The 14,865-nt window shown below is 38.1% G+C and overlaps 1 protein-coding gene across 1 annotated transcript in view; it reads right to left on the reverse strand.

The window, feature by feature from the left end:
- The window catches only part of FBXL13 (F-box and leucine rich repeat protein 13), a 224,236-nt gene that overhangs the window by 172,024 nt on the left and 37,347 nt on the right, over positions 1-14,865 (reverse strand). The window contains exons 5-7 of the mRNA XM_027968573.3: positions 14,428-14,582; positions 12,964-13,073; positions 10,779-10,943 (exon numbers count right to left, since the gene is read on the reverse strand). Coding sequence (XP_027824374.2) covers positions 10,779-10,943; positions 12,964-13,073; positions 14,428-14,582 — 430 coding nt within the window. The remainder of the gene's footprint in view (positions 1-10,778; positions 10,944-12,963; positions 13,074-14,427; positions 14,583-14,865) is intronic.

A 14,865-nucleotide genomic window follows, 5' to 3' on the forward strand; every position in this document is an offset into this window, starting at 1 on the left:
TGGCAGAGGAAGAGACGGTTAGACGGCATTATCATCTCAATGGATATGAATCTGAGTGAACTATTAGAGATAGTGAAGGAGAGAGAAGACTGAAGGGCTGCAGTCCATGAGGTCACGAAGAGTCAGACATGAATTCATGACTGAACAACAGGACTGGAAGGTGGAAGCGGCTCCTTTGCAGCCTCTATATCTTCTTGTTTCTTATTTGTTGTAATTGTTGTTTTGCTTTTCACTAAAACCAACACATATTTTCCTGACAAAGAGGAATGCCCTTTTAAATACTGACTGATGAATGGCGGTTTAGGTCCACCTTCAATGAGACTGACTACTTGTTATCTCACCCAAGCCCCACTCACAGTTCCATGGCAGTCTTGCAGTTAGATGTGGCTTAGTGGCAAAGTTCTAATCTAAGGCACATCACTGCAAGTCTTGGCTGTGAAGTCTTAGGGAAACTTTGGCTTTCCTAATAATCGAAGATAGACAACCTATTGCCTTCCACCACTGTGATTTTCCCCTTCTTCCTGGTAAGATTTTCCCCCTTCCCCCTGGGCTGGTAAGTGAATATGAGGTTGAAAGAGGAGAAGCCGTATTGCAACCATGAGACAATAACCAAGAGGATACTAAGGGTTGTGAAGTGAAAAAATAGAATTCCATTTTTATTGGCATTGTGGAGAAGCATCCCTAAATGGCCTTCTTCTATTATAGGGAAAAAAACAATTCCTTGTTTCTTTAAGCCCCACTAACAGTCATGTTTTCCTGTATTGGTAGGTGAAGACAGTATGACCTGATACCTTAGAGAATTACTAGACCCAGAGTGTTGTGCCTAAAATAGCTACTTTGAAGCACAGTTAACTGTTTGCATCCAGTCAGCTTCTGAAACTAAGGACTTAAATGTTCTTATGCTGTCTGTAAGTCACCTATATGAAAGCTCAGTCGTGTCCGACTCTTTGCGACCCCATAGACTGTAATCTAGCACCCTCCTCCGTCTATGGGATTTCCAGGCAAGGGTACTGGAGTGGGTAGCCATTTCCTTCTCCAGAGGATCTTCCCGACCTAGGGATTGAACCCAGGTCTCCCGCATTGTAGGCAGATGCTCTAACCTCTGAGCCACCAGGGAAGTCTAGTCACCTATATGGAGGCCCATAAAAAGAAAGGTACTGTGTTCTTGAAGGCCCCACTGTTGGTGGGGCCTAAAGATAGTTCAGAACCTTGTCCTTTTTCTCTTCTGTTTCCATCAGCACTAGATTTTTCTTAATTATTGAAAACTTACTTTTTATGTCTAACCATCAATAATTGTTGACTGTCACAAGCACAAGAAATAGCCTGAGGAAAACTGTGATCCTTTTATTCCAGATCTGTACTACCTTTTTAACCTTGAATAGGAGCAGCATAGTCTAATTCCTTAAATGACATATTCCTTCACTTGATTAAATATTTTAAAATATTCTGTATGCTTATAAATCAGAGAATATGATATGAATAAGACATACTCCTAGACATCCAGGAATAATTTCATACGTGTGTACCATTGAGTGCCTTGACTAACAGGCAACAAAACTATGTTGAGAAACTGTCTTGTGTTTGAAGTTAATTATGCCGTTTTCTGTCAACTACTCATGGAATCAAAACTGACATTAATAATGGTCTGAAAATAGCTTGCATCACTACCTATGGCAGAATTTAAAGAAAGGTATCTGATATAAATATTCTATATTATATACACAAAATGCCATTAGAACAGAAAAGGAAGCAAAGATGGGTATGGATGGTACATTTGAAAAGAGGGTACAAAGATTAGGAAAACAGAATTGAGGAAAGGCGTCAGGAAGTAAGCTAAAGGAGTTCCTACCTGGCGGCATATAGTTATTCAGTGAAGAAGGATGGGAAGTGAAGGTGAAGGACAGTGAGGTGGGGTATTTAGCATGAAAACCTGAACAGTGGTAACAGTCTGTTCAGGGTGCCGTAACAAAATACAATAAATTCGGTGGCGTAAACAACAAAAGTGTATTTCTCATAGTTCTGGAGGGTGGGAAGTCCAAGATCAAGTGTCTGTCCAATTTGGCTCCTGGTGGGAGCTCTCTCTTCTCTGCCTTCTTGCTGTGTACTCACATGGCAGACAGAGAGCTCTGGCGTCTCTGCCCCTTTTTATACAGGCTACTACCCTATTGGGTTAGGATCCCAACTATATGACCTCATTTAAGCCTAATCATCTCTTCACAGGCCCTGTCTCCAAATACAGTCACATTGGAAGTGAGGGCTTCATCATAGGAATAGGGAGAAGGGGACACACAAACATTTAGTCCATAAATAAGAGCTTAAAAAGTTTCTGTAAGAAATGGAAGGAAGAGATCCATGGAAGGATACATGGGCACTATTTGGAGCAACTGAAGTTAAATACCACCCAGGTTCAGAAAGCCATGATAGCCCAGGCTTTCTGCATGGAAGCATTTATTGGTGGCTCGTGAGATCGAGGAAATAGATGATGGGGTTCACAGATGTTGAGGTTGCTGGAATTTACTGGCAAAGTGCTGGAAAAGTGGAAGTTATAGAGAAAAGAGGGCTCTAAAAGTCTGCATAGGGATCCTTGCCTCTTTGACTGCATTTTAAACAGTGTGTCTATGCAGGGGACAGGCCTTGAAGCTGAATAAGAAACCCACTCCTGGGGACAAAGCATCTACCAGGAATCTGTAAACAGTACAACTCTAGTTCATATGGACTGGGAAATTTACAAATTGAGGCAAATCAGAGTACAGACACGTCACAGAACACTTAGGGCATTCAGTAAAGATCCAGGAAGATCACTTGATAAGCGTAAGGATAAACTAGCATAAAAATATGTCATTCTAGTCTTTCCTTAACAAAGCTTAAGTATAAGCTGAGAAAAGATGAAGCCTGTCTTCAAGTAAATTAACTAACCCCAAAATCCAAGTTAACGCTTCTTAAAGAAAACAGGCACTCAACAATGTAACTTACTAAACATCCAGCATATAATAATTAAAAATTACAATATCTGTAAAGAAGAAGGAAAATCTGACAGAACGCATAACCAAGAGAAAAATTTAGAACGTAAACACATAGAGAAATTACAGGGATAATAGAACTGGTAATCAAATTCTTTAAAACAGCTATTCTGAAAATGCTCAAGGATTTCAAAGAAAAATGAAAGAGAAAGTGAAAAAATGTTTTAATGAACCAAATAACTTCTAGAGATGAATGTAACATCTGTAGTGAAAAAAGTCACTAGAATGGCTTAATAGCAGATTAGACACTGCTTTTTTTTTTTTTCTGCCCTAAACAAGCATTGTTTAATTATTTTGAAGTTAGGCAGTCAACAATAAAAACAAAATTAAAAATCCCTACTATAAAACTAGCCAAATGTTACTGCTGCTACTGCTGCTAAGTCACTTCAGTCATGTCCGACTCTGTGTGACCCCATAGACAGCAGCCCACCAGGCTCCTCTGTCCCTGGGATTCTCCAGGCAAGAATACTGGAGTGGGTTGCCATTTCCTTCTCCAATGCATGCATGCCGTCTATAGAGTCGCAGAGTCGGATGAGACTGAAGCAACTTAACCAAATATCACTAATGATCAACAATTTCCTTGCTCTACATTCTGAGGAAGTAATCGTTTATTGCGACCATCCTCTCTGTCTCTTTCTGAAAAGTTTCTAAACTCAAGATTGACTGGATGCATTTTTCCCCTTTTAAGGTAGCTGAAGAAAAAGGAGGTTAACAAAAGTTAGTAAGAATTTTAAAACATTCTAAGTTCATCCTACTTCCAAAATTCAGCAGTATGTTGCAGGCCATCTATTATACGAATCACTGGTGCCTTTTTTTGACTAATTTAATGAGTAATTAAACAGAAGTTAATGACTTTTAAAAAAACAGTTGCATATTTACTGTGCTGAACTTGAAGACATTACAATAAATGCTATTCAAAATGAAGCTCAGGAAGGAAAAAAGTCTTAAAAAAGGAAAAGGAACACAATGAAATGTGGGGAAATATTAAGTTGTTTAATGTGTGTGTAATTGTAGTCCAGAAAGATAAAGAGGAATGAAAAATACTTGAAGAAATAATGGCTGAAAACTTTCCAAATTTTCTGAAAAATACAAATATTTATATCTATGAGTTCAGTGAATTCTAAGAAGGACAAACACAAAGAAAACCACAAGGCATATCAAAATCAACTTGCTGAATATTCAATCATAAAAAGAAAAGTCTTCAAAGCAACGAGAAAGGAAAAAGACACATGCATATAAAGAAAAATATTCCACTGACTTCTCATTTAAAACAATGATACAGAAGATAATGGAATGACATCTTTTAAATGGAATGAATGAAATTTTTAAAGGTTGAGAAAATACAAGCTGAGAAAATTAAGCACCAACAGAAATGTGTTTCAAGAAATGTTAAAGGAGATTCTTCATGCTGAAGAAAAATGGTTCCAGATGAAAACTCATATCTAAACTAGAAGAACACCACAATCAACCAATCTGTGGAAAAATAGAAAATACTTTTTTCTGTATCTTTAATTTCCTTAAAAGATCCCTTCCACTACCCTTTCACTTTCTTCTTTCAACGCAGTTCAGTCCTTAAACCATTAGATTGGTCCAAGTGAAGGAAGCATCTGTGCCAAGGTGAGGGGCCCAGGGGGCTTCTGTTGGCTCAAAGCGAGGCATCAGAACTTGGGGAGTATCCACTCAGTGGAGCAGCCTTTCTTGCACAGCGTTTTGGAGACCAAGACAGGTCAGGAGGGTGTCCCCAAGGAGGAATGGCCCACAGTAGAATATCAGAGCCTCAGTGGAAAAAGGAAGACAAATGAGGAAGCATGGCTCACTGTGGGATGCTGGAGCCCAAGAAGAGGACATCTGCTCAGCACAGACTGAGACAAGCAGAATGAGAAGGGCACTAGTCCCTGTGGAAGAACAGTGTAGGATACTGGAGTCTGCAAGGAACGAGGAGGAAGTCCTTAAGGAGGGACAGCCATTGTGGGATATAAGAACCTGAACAAGACAAGGAGGGTGAATAAAGGAAGTAAAACTCTGTGTGAGATCCCTGGAGCAAGGGGCACGCGGAGAGCAGCTATGTTGGGGGAGAAGGATGACATGTGGTGACAGGGATCCCCAAAGAGGGGCAGCCACGCAGAGAGATTCAGAACCTGAGTAGGGCAAGGGGGGCATCTGCCTAGGAAGGTGTTCAGTGCAGGGTGTGTTAGCCCAAACAAAATTAGGAAGGCAGATGCATAGGGGAAAGGGCAACTGGCATAGAATGTCATGGTCCAAGCATATGAGGAGGGCCTCTGAGTGGCAAGGGGTGTCAGAGCCTGAGCAGGATGAAGAAGGTATCCACACAGAGGGGACAGTGGCAGCCACATGTGTGACTGCTTACACGCAGGGGAGTGATCAGATAAGGAAATACATGAAGAATAATGAGAGTTGGGATTCTCACTGTTGGGGAAGGACATTGCAGATATAGAAAAGGAGAAGACTAGAATGAGTCCTGTGGTGATAAACTGAACTGGAAGTATTGACAAGCAGTGTAGGTTTTAAGTACATAGAGATATGTATATACGGAGGAAATGCGTATATGCGTGTACCTACTTACACAATCTCTAGTTCTAACAAGAGTGCATGGGAGAAGCAACACTCCAATGGCAATGGACACAGGTAGTGTTCAGATCTTGGTTTCTATGTACAATTCTCCATTCAAAAGGATTCAAAGAGTTCTAGATAAATGACTAGGATGGAGCAAGGAAAATACAAGTGGAGACTGGAACATCATGTTGTGCTATAAAGTACAGAGGTGCTCAGAGGATGATAGTTACATGTCAACGGGACACAGAAGGCAAATTGTTGTCATTGTTCAGTCACTAAGTCGTGTCCGAGTCTTTGCAGCACCATGGACTGCAGCACACAAAGCTGCTCTGTCCTTCACTATCCCCTTGAGTTTGCTCAAGCTCATGTCCAGGATGAGTCGGTGATGCCATCCAAACCACTTCATCCTCTGTCATCCCCTTCTCCTCCTGCCTTCAGTCTTTCTAAACATCAGGGTTTTTTCCAATGAATCAGCTGTTCGCGTTACATGGTCAGAGAATTGGAGCTTCACCTTCAGCATCAGTCTTTCCAATGAATTTTCAGGGTTGATTTCCTTTAGGATTAACTGGTTCGATCTCCTTGCTGTCCAAGGGACTCTCAAGAGTCTTCTCTAGTGCCACAATTCAAAAGCATCAGTTCTTCAGCGCTCAGCCTTCTTTATGGTCCAGCTCTCACAACCATACATGACTAGTGGAAAAACCATAGCTTTGGACCTTTGTTGACAAAAAGATGTCTCTGCTTTTTTAATATGCTGTCTATGTGGGTTGCAGCTTTTCTTCCAAGGAGCAAGGATCTTTTAATTTCATGACTGCAGTCACCATTCACAGTGATTTTGGAGCCCAAGAAAATAAAATTTACCACTGTTTATATTTTATCCCCATCTATTTGCCATTAAGGATGGGATTGGATGCCATTATCTTAGTTTTGTGAATGTTGAGTTTTAAGCCATCTTTTTCACTCTTCTCTTTGTCCATCATCAAGAGGCTCTTTGTTCCTCTTCTGCCATTAGGGTGGTGTCATCTGCATATCTGAGGTTGTTGATTTTTCTCCACAAAATCTTGATTTCAGCTTGTGAGTTATCCAGCCTGGCATTTTCCATGACGTACTCTGCATATAAGTTAAATAAGCACGGTGAGAATATACAGCCTTAACATACTCCTTTCCCAATTTTGAACCAGTCTGTTTTTCCATGTCCAGGTCTAACTGTTGCTTCTTGACCTACATACAGGTTTCTCAGGAGACCAGTAAGATAGTCTGGTATTCCCATCTCTTTAAGAATTTTCCACACTTTGTTGTGATCCACACAGTCAAAGGCGTTAGCTTAGTCAATGAAGCAGATGTAAATGTTTTTCAAAATTCCCTTGCTTCTTCTGTGATCCAGCAGATGTTGGCAATTTGATCTCCGGTTCCTCTGCCTTTTCTAAATCCAGCTTGTACACCTGGAAGTTCTCAGTTTATGTACTGTTGAAGCCTAGCTTGAAGGATTTTGAGCGTTACCTTGCTAGCATGTGAAATGAGCACAATTGAATGATAGTTTGAGCATTCTTGGGCTTCCCTTGTGGCTCAGCTGTAAAGAATCTGCCTGAAATGCGGGAGACCTGGGTTCAATCCCTGGGTTGCAAAGATCCCCTGGAGAAGGTAAAGGCTACTCAATCCAGTATTCTGGCATGGAGAATTCCATGGACTGTATAGTCCATGGGCTCACAAAGAGTTGGACACGACTGAATGACTTTCACTTTCACTTTGAGCACTCTTTGGCATTGCCAGTCTTTGGCATTGCAATGAAAACTGATCTTTTCCAGACCATTGCTGAGTTTTCCAAATTTTTTGGCATACTGAGTGCAGCACTTTAACAGATTCATCTATTAGGATTTGAAATAGCTCAGCTGGAATTGCATCACCTCCACTAGCTTTGTGCCTAGTAGTGCTTCCTAACGCCCAGTTGACTTCACACTCCAGGATAACCACCATCGTGGTTAGCCAGGTCATTAAGACTTTTTTTGTACAGATCTTCTGTGTATTCTTGCCACCTCTTCTTAATCTCTTCTGCTTCCGTTAGGTTATTGCTGTTTCTGTCCCATATTGTGCACCTTTGCATGAAAAGCTACCTTGGCGTCTCTAATTTTCTTGAAGAGATCTCTAGCCTTTCCATTCTATTGTTTTCCTCTATTTTTTTGCACTGTTCACTTTAGAAGGCTTTCTTATCTCTCCTTGCTATTTCTTTGGAACTCTGCATTTAGTTGGGTATATCTTTGCCTTTAGCTTCTCTTCTTTTCTCAGCTATTTGCAAGGCCTTCTCAGACAAACATTTTGCCTTCTTGCATTTCTTTTTCTCTGGGATCGTTTTGGTCACCACCTCCTGTTCAATGTTATGAACCTCTGTCCACAGTTCTTCAGGCAGTCTATCAGATCTAATCTCTTGAATCTATTTGTTACTTCTACTATATAAGCATAAAGGATTTGATTTAGGTCATACCTGAATGGCCTAGTGATTTTCCCTACTTTCTTCAATTCAAGTCTGAATTTTGCAGTAAGGAGCTCAGGATCTGAGCCACAGTCAGCTCCAGGTCTTGTTTTTGCTGACTATATAGAGCTTCTCCATCTTCGGCTGCATATAATCAATTTGATTTTGGTACCAACTATCTGGTGATATCATGCTGTGCTATAAAGTAGGGAAGTGCTCAGAGGATGACAGTTACATGTCAAAGGGACACAGAAGGAAACTTGAAAGGAGTCCTACTTCTGAATCTGGAAGAATTTGAGCACCAAAATAAATAGTGATAGTAACAGATTATATCTCATTGAATAAAATAGAAAACCATGAGTCATACGGATATAAACAAACTGAAAGTTTGACAAAGAACAGGAATATTTACATAATTGTAAAGTACCTCCCCACAAAATGCATATCCATTTCAAAGAGGGCAGTTGAATAGTGGAGAAGCAGACACCGCCTTAAACAAGCAATCACCTGTGAAATCACCAATCCTGGGCAAATCCAGATTCTGTACCATGGAGTGAGAAGAGCACAGCCCAATGTCTGTGCTATCTCTAATAAAAATTCAGAACCTGGATCTATTCTGGAGAAAACAGAACAAGTTAAAATAAGAGATCTTCTACAATAAAACTGGCCTGATCTTCATGTCAAGGGAATGAAAATTAAAGAAAGGCAGACTCAAGGAGACAAACAGCCATGGTAATCAGCTATTCTGTGTGATTCTGGATTGCATCTTTTTGCATTATCGGGACAACTGGGGATACCCAAATTAGATCCAAGGATTTTGATGGCTGATTTCAAGAGGATGCCCTTGTTTATAGTGAAAACTCCAGGAATATTTAGGGGTGATAGGTTATCATGTCAGCAACTTACTCTCAAATCGTTCAGAAAAAAAAGTACATTGTATTGCACTTGCAACCTTCCTGTTTGAGATTGTTAAACATTAAAAATACACATTGGATAAAATATAACTGACTGTTTAAAGGAAAAATAAACTCTAATGTAGGGTTTCTAAATACATAAAAATAAAGTATATGGAAATAATAGCATGAAGCACAGGAAGGGGAAGATGAAAGCATACTCTTGCTAGGTTCTTATATTATATGTAAAGTGATAAAAAATGTTTTAAGGCATAATCTGAAATGAATTGAAAATTCAGGTGCTTACAATGTAAATAAACATTAGCAGTCAACATGCTGCTGCTGCTGCTAAGTCGCTTCAGTTGTGTCTGACTCTGTGCGACCCCATAGACGGCAGCCCACTAGGCTCCTCTGTCCCTGGGATTCTCCAGGCAAGAACACTGGAGTGGGGTGCCATCGCCTTCTCGGATCAGCCGACATATAGGAGTTCAAAGAAAAACCAGCTACATAATTGTAGGAAGGAGTTTGATATGGCTTAGAAAGATAGCTAAGAATGACATATTAATATAACACAAAAAGAAATAATCAGGGCAATAGTAATGGATTTTGTTACATAAAGCTTTAAATTTTCTCTGGTCAAAAGTGAAAGCAAAAGTGAAAAGCAAGCCTTAAGTGTAGGCATTAAGGGCTTCCCTGGTGGCTCAGATGGTAAAGCATCTGTCTGCAGTGCGGGAGATCTGGTTCGACCCCTGGATTGGGAAGATCCCTTGGAGGAGGGCATGGCACTCCAGTATGCTTGCTTGGAGAATCCCCATGGACAGAGGTGCCTGGCAGGCTATAGTCCACAGGGGCTGCAAAGTCTGACCCGACTGAGCGACCAAGCACAGCACATTAAGTGTAGGGGAAAAAAATTTCAAATATGTTCCAGACAAAAGGTGAAAACTACCAGTATACAAAGAGTTTTCTTATAAACTGTAAGAAAATTATAGGAATTCCAGTTTGAACACGAAGAAGATGTGAACAGGTAATTTATAAAGAAGAAACAGTGGACAAAAATGTCCTCATTCTGACTGTATACTATACGTAAAGTGCGAGATGAAATATAAATACAGGTATACATCTTGTTCCCCAAAATAACTTGAGCTCAGTTCTACAGTTAGAAAGATAGGTTTAATACATGGGATTTTATAGTGTAAATCTGCCATTAACCAGAATAAGGTGATATTTTACAACTCTTCCACCATTCATCAGGTAGTCCCACAAAATAGGGATTACATATTTATCAAAATAGGACAGAATATAACCAGTAGTTGGAATTATGGTTTATATTTCAGAGATTAATTCAATGAGTTATAAGATATAGATACATGATTCTTGTTTTTATGAACTCACAATCTAAGAAAGAAAGATGAGAGGCATAAATATATTTAACTAACTGAAAGTAGCATTATGACAAGCCCCACTTACATTCCAGAGTGTAGGTATAACATTCAGGTTAAAGGATTAAGGATTAGAGATTAAAAGGTATGCAGTGAAGTATCTAAAATCTGTGGTACCTTAAATGACAATATGTTCTTGAACGAGGAAGGAAAGAAAGACTTTTTTTTTCATTATTTACTATTTCTTTAATTTCTCCATTTTTTGATTATTATAACAATTTACAGCCATCCAAATGGATGACTTCCAAAAGCTGAGATAGCCCAAAGGTAGTTGTAAAAAATATTTTTTCTTCAAAATATGGTTTCCATCATTCATACAAGGTTTATAAAACCACTCTTTAAGAAAACATTATCAAAACAACTAGTTAAGACATGAGTTCATACGAACCTGTAATATTGCTCTTTTGGGTAACTGTGAAATGTCAAAATCAGGAATCCCACCTATAAGAAAGTCTTCAGACACAAATTGTTCAGGAAAAAAGTGTTCTTCTTTAGAATTTGCTTTGAATTTTAACTTGGAGAATTTTTGTAATTGAAGTTCATGCTTTAGCATCTGCCATGAAAATAATTTACAGATTCCATGGAATTGTTGTAAGGACTAAATGAGACGATACATATAAAGCACAATGCTTGATATAATGACAGCACCAATTAAACATTATTATCATCATCATTATATAAATTATCATTGTCCAGGGCATATGTAATAGTCTCTGAACCACCAAAGCATTATAGATCATTTCCACTAGTTGTCATACAATACTGGCATAGGCAGTCACCTTGAAGATGTGGGCCAGCCTTCTCTTATAGAAATGAGAAAGCTGAAACCTAGAGTCAAGGTTCTGGTAATGACAGAACTGATACTTGGGGCATGGAAGGGTAAGGGTTACCCTGGAGCTGTAAGAGGAGAGTCAGGGGACTTCTCTGGTCTCCAACCTCTCACTATCAAGAGCCTGGGTTCAAGGTCCCTGGTTGAGGGACCTAAGATGCTAGAAACCGTGTGGCATGGCCAAAAATGAAAAAAAAAAAAAAGTGTATATATATATGTGTGTGTGTGTGTGTGTGTGTATGTGTGTATATATATATATATATATATATATATATATATATAAACGTTTTTCTTAAAAAAAGTCAGAAGGAAAGAATTTGGAGAATTGCCTGATGTATCATTACAGTAAATCCCCATTTTTACTTTCAATCCATTCATTAAGAGCGCATAATCAAGGAAAAAACCCTCAAGGGTAAATAAGTGTTGTACCCATACACACACACAATTTTCCTGCAATATATGTACATACTAGAGCCTAAGGAAGCGTGCACAGTGGAGAGCTGGCACGTAGCTCTCTCCTCCCAGCAGACACCTGCTGTCCTCACTCCACCCTAGTGAGTGCAGCAGTACCACTAGGCCAAGAAATCACATAGCTAAAATAAAACATTTTCTTTAAATACTCAATTAACTATTTAATACATATCTACTCTAGTACTCTTGCCTGGAAAATCCCATGGATGGAGGAGCCTGGTAGACTACAGTCTATAGGGTCGCAAAGAGTCGGACACGACTGAGCGACTTCACTTTCACTGCTTTCACATATTAGGGATAATATTACTGTGTCATATATAATATACACTATCATACATATTTATATATATATATATATCAATTACTACAAAACATCATGTTTAGTGTATGGGGATGGTTAAAGAGAACAGTGCTGCCTTCTCTCAGGGACATTCAGTTTAAGGGGATATAAAACGGCAGCCTGGTCACGCAGTTACCTTTTCACCAGGAACCGTAAAATGGGGTTTAATTTCTTCCTAGTTTTCTCTTTCTTATTTATCCCGACTTTATATTTCAGACTATTAGTAAAACATTACATACTAAATAATATAACTACAAAAAATTCCAGCATGTTTCTGTATCTGTTCCTAGTAGTTACTATGAATATTCTAAAAAACATTAAATGATAATTTACTATGCTGATAGCTAAAGCAAACTAGAGATGTTTTTATTATTATAAGTTTGAAGGAGTTTGCCTGGATGCTCTGTTTTGACTGCTTTAATTTCTAATACGTGTCCCAGTTAAGAATGATTCAAGTGTAGAAATTTAGTAGCTTTAAAGATAATTTAGTATTAAGATTTTAATTTACTAAATTGGATATTGAAAAGAGTAGATAGAAATGCAACCTTATCTAGAAAAGAATAAATTTAGTCTACCATTTATTTCTGTTATAATCATATCAAACCATTTCTCTTCCACTTTAAACATTTATTTCCACCTAAACACTTGCTTAAACAAAATTCTTAGTGTCTTTATCAATAAATTAAAATGAAATGTTAAAAAGATGTTTCCTTGATGTTGAACTTCAAATGAAAGAGCAAAATTTATTAGGAAATATTTTGGGTAAGTGAGGAGGCATTTAGATTGTTAAATTAAAAGAAAAAGGACCCCTTTAAAAGTATATAATATGCAAGTCTTCAGTGTTTTCCACGCGTAGCGTTATCATCTGAGACAACATCAATGTAACAGCAAAGTTCAGTTTCTAAAAAACAGTAAGTGTCCAATATGCCATACCAGCTCATCTTCTCTCTTTTTAAACTTATGTCTTGCTCTATCCCTCCATTTACTTAGGATAACTATCATCTTGTAGCAGTGGAACATCTTTTGTATCCGCAGTAGTGCATCTGAAGAAAATGCATTAGATTACTGTATATAATTGCACAGTATTATGATTAATATTCTATCAGGTTTATAACATGAAACAATGCTGCATTTGATAGTTTTTATTTTAATTGCATCTGAAATTGATTACTATTGACAGCAAAATATAGTACTGCTGAGACTTCATTAACTTGTAAACATTACCTTTGCCCTTATAAATTAAGATATTATAGATGTAACAAAATGTCAAGTTATATAGCATATCCTTTTAAACAAATCTGTTCTTTATAAAACCAGAACTTCCAGATTTATTCATAGAAATAGAGTCATGAGATAGTACTTTTAAATGCCCTGTGATTAAATAGATTGCTCGCTCTCTCTCTCTCTCTATATATATATATATATATATATATATATATATATATATATATATATATTTTATGTTTAAGCAGGGGTCCAAAGCTCAAACACAGGGGCCAGGCCAAGAAGGAGGATGATTAAGGCAGGCCTTGGGGACACCATTCTTAACTATAGCTAATTGCTTCCTCTCAGAAATAGAGACCCACTACCTAGCTTAGTCGGTAAAGAATCTGCCCGCAATGTAGGAGACCTGGGTTCGATTCCTGGGTTGGGAAGATCCCCTGGAGAAGGAAATGGCAATCCACTCCAATATTCTTGCCTGGAAAATCCCAGGGGCAGAGGAGCCTGGCGGGCCAGGGTCCATGGGGTCGCAAGAGTCGGATATGACTTAACGACTAAACCACCACCACCACCCTATGTTAAAATCACCAGAGTCCACTCTGAGGTACCAACAGGAGCCAATCAAGAGGAAAGGATTTACTGATTTGCAGCAGCCATAAACAGATCAATATGTAGTTAGCTGGATGGACTCTCTATTCCTGCTCTGAAAAGCACATACATGTACTGTCCACTCATTACAGCTATCGAGGGTTTAAGTAAAAGAAAATTATTTTTCTTTAAGTTTTCTCAGAAATTCATTAAATAAAATATAAAGAATAAAGAGCTGTTTATAAAAAACAGTCAATTTTGATATCTATCTGTCCATCTACCTATCTATCCCAACTCTCTATTTTATAAAAAAAAGTTAATAGTAGCTCCCTATTTATATTGAAACTTGTATATATATCACACAAATAGATATAGAATTTTATTTAAAATATGCCTGCTTTCTATTACACTAAATCTCTTTGAGACAAATCTCATTACATACTTTAAATTAGTGACTTTACATTTCATGACAATTTTCTAGACATAAAAATAATAAATTCTCTAGTACAGGTTATGTTTAACTGTTAAGTTTGTTGAAACTTTGGATCCATGAAAACAAAAACCAGTTGTTACTATATAAGGATTTACCTCTAAGTTGTTCTTTTCTATTTTTCACATAAGAGTGCCAGTGATGTAATACATGTTTTTTAAGTCTGAAATTGTCATATACTATTGCTGCTTCCATTTTTTCAGCCAGAAGTTCATCTTCATTTATAGGAGGTATTGCTATCTCTCTCCATGTGCTATAAGCAGAAAATATAGGAATATAATATTTTGAAGTTACAGTAATACATTAATAAATAAACTGAGAGAGAAGAAGTAATATACTGGGCCTCCTTTACCTCCCCCAAAATCACAGCTTCAAAGAAGCTGTCAAATTATTCACATTGTTTTATTCACAGTCAGTCCTTGCATTTTCTTTCAGCTTGCATTCCCCTTGTCTGCATCTGTAAAGCCCCCAAAGCTCTGAAATAGAAATTTTTTTTTCCTCCCATAACTTATTTAGAGGCAAAGCTAGACTTGACC

This window comes from Ovis aries, chromosome 4 (genome assembly GCF_016772045.2).
Source record: "Ovis aries strain OAR_USU_Benz2616 breed Rambouillet chromosome 4, ARS-UI_Ramb_v3.0, whole genome shotgun sequence".
NCBI classification, from domain to species: Eukaryota; Metazoa; Chordata; class Mammalia; order Artiodactyla; family Bovidae; genus Ovis; species Ovis aries.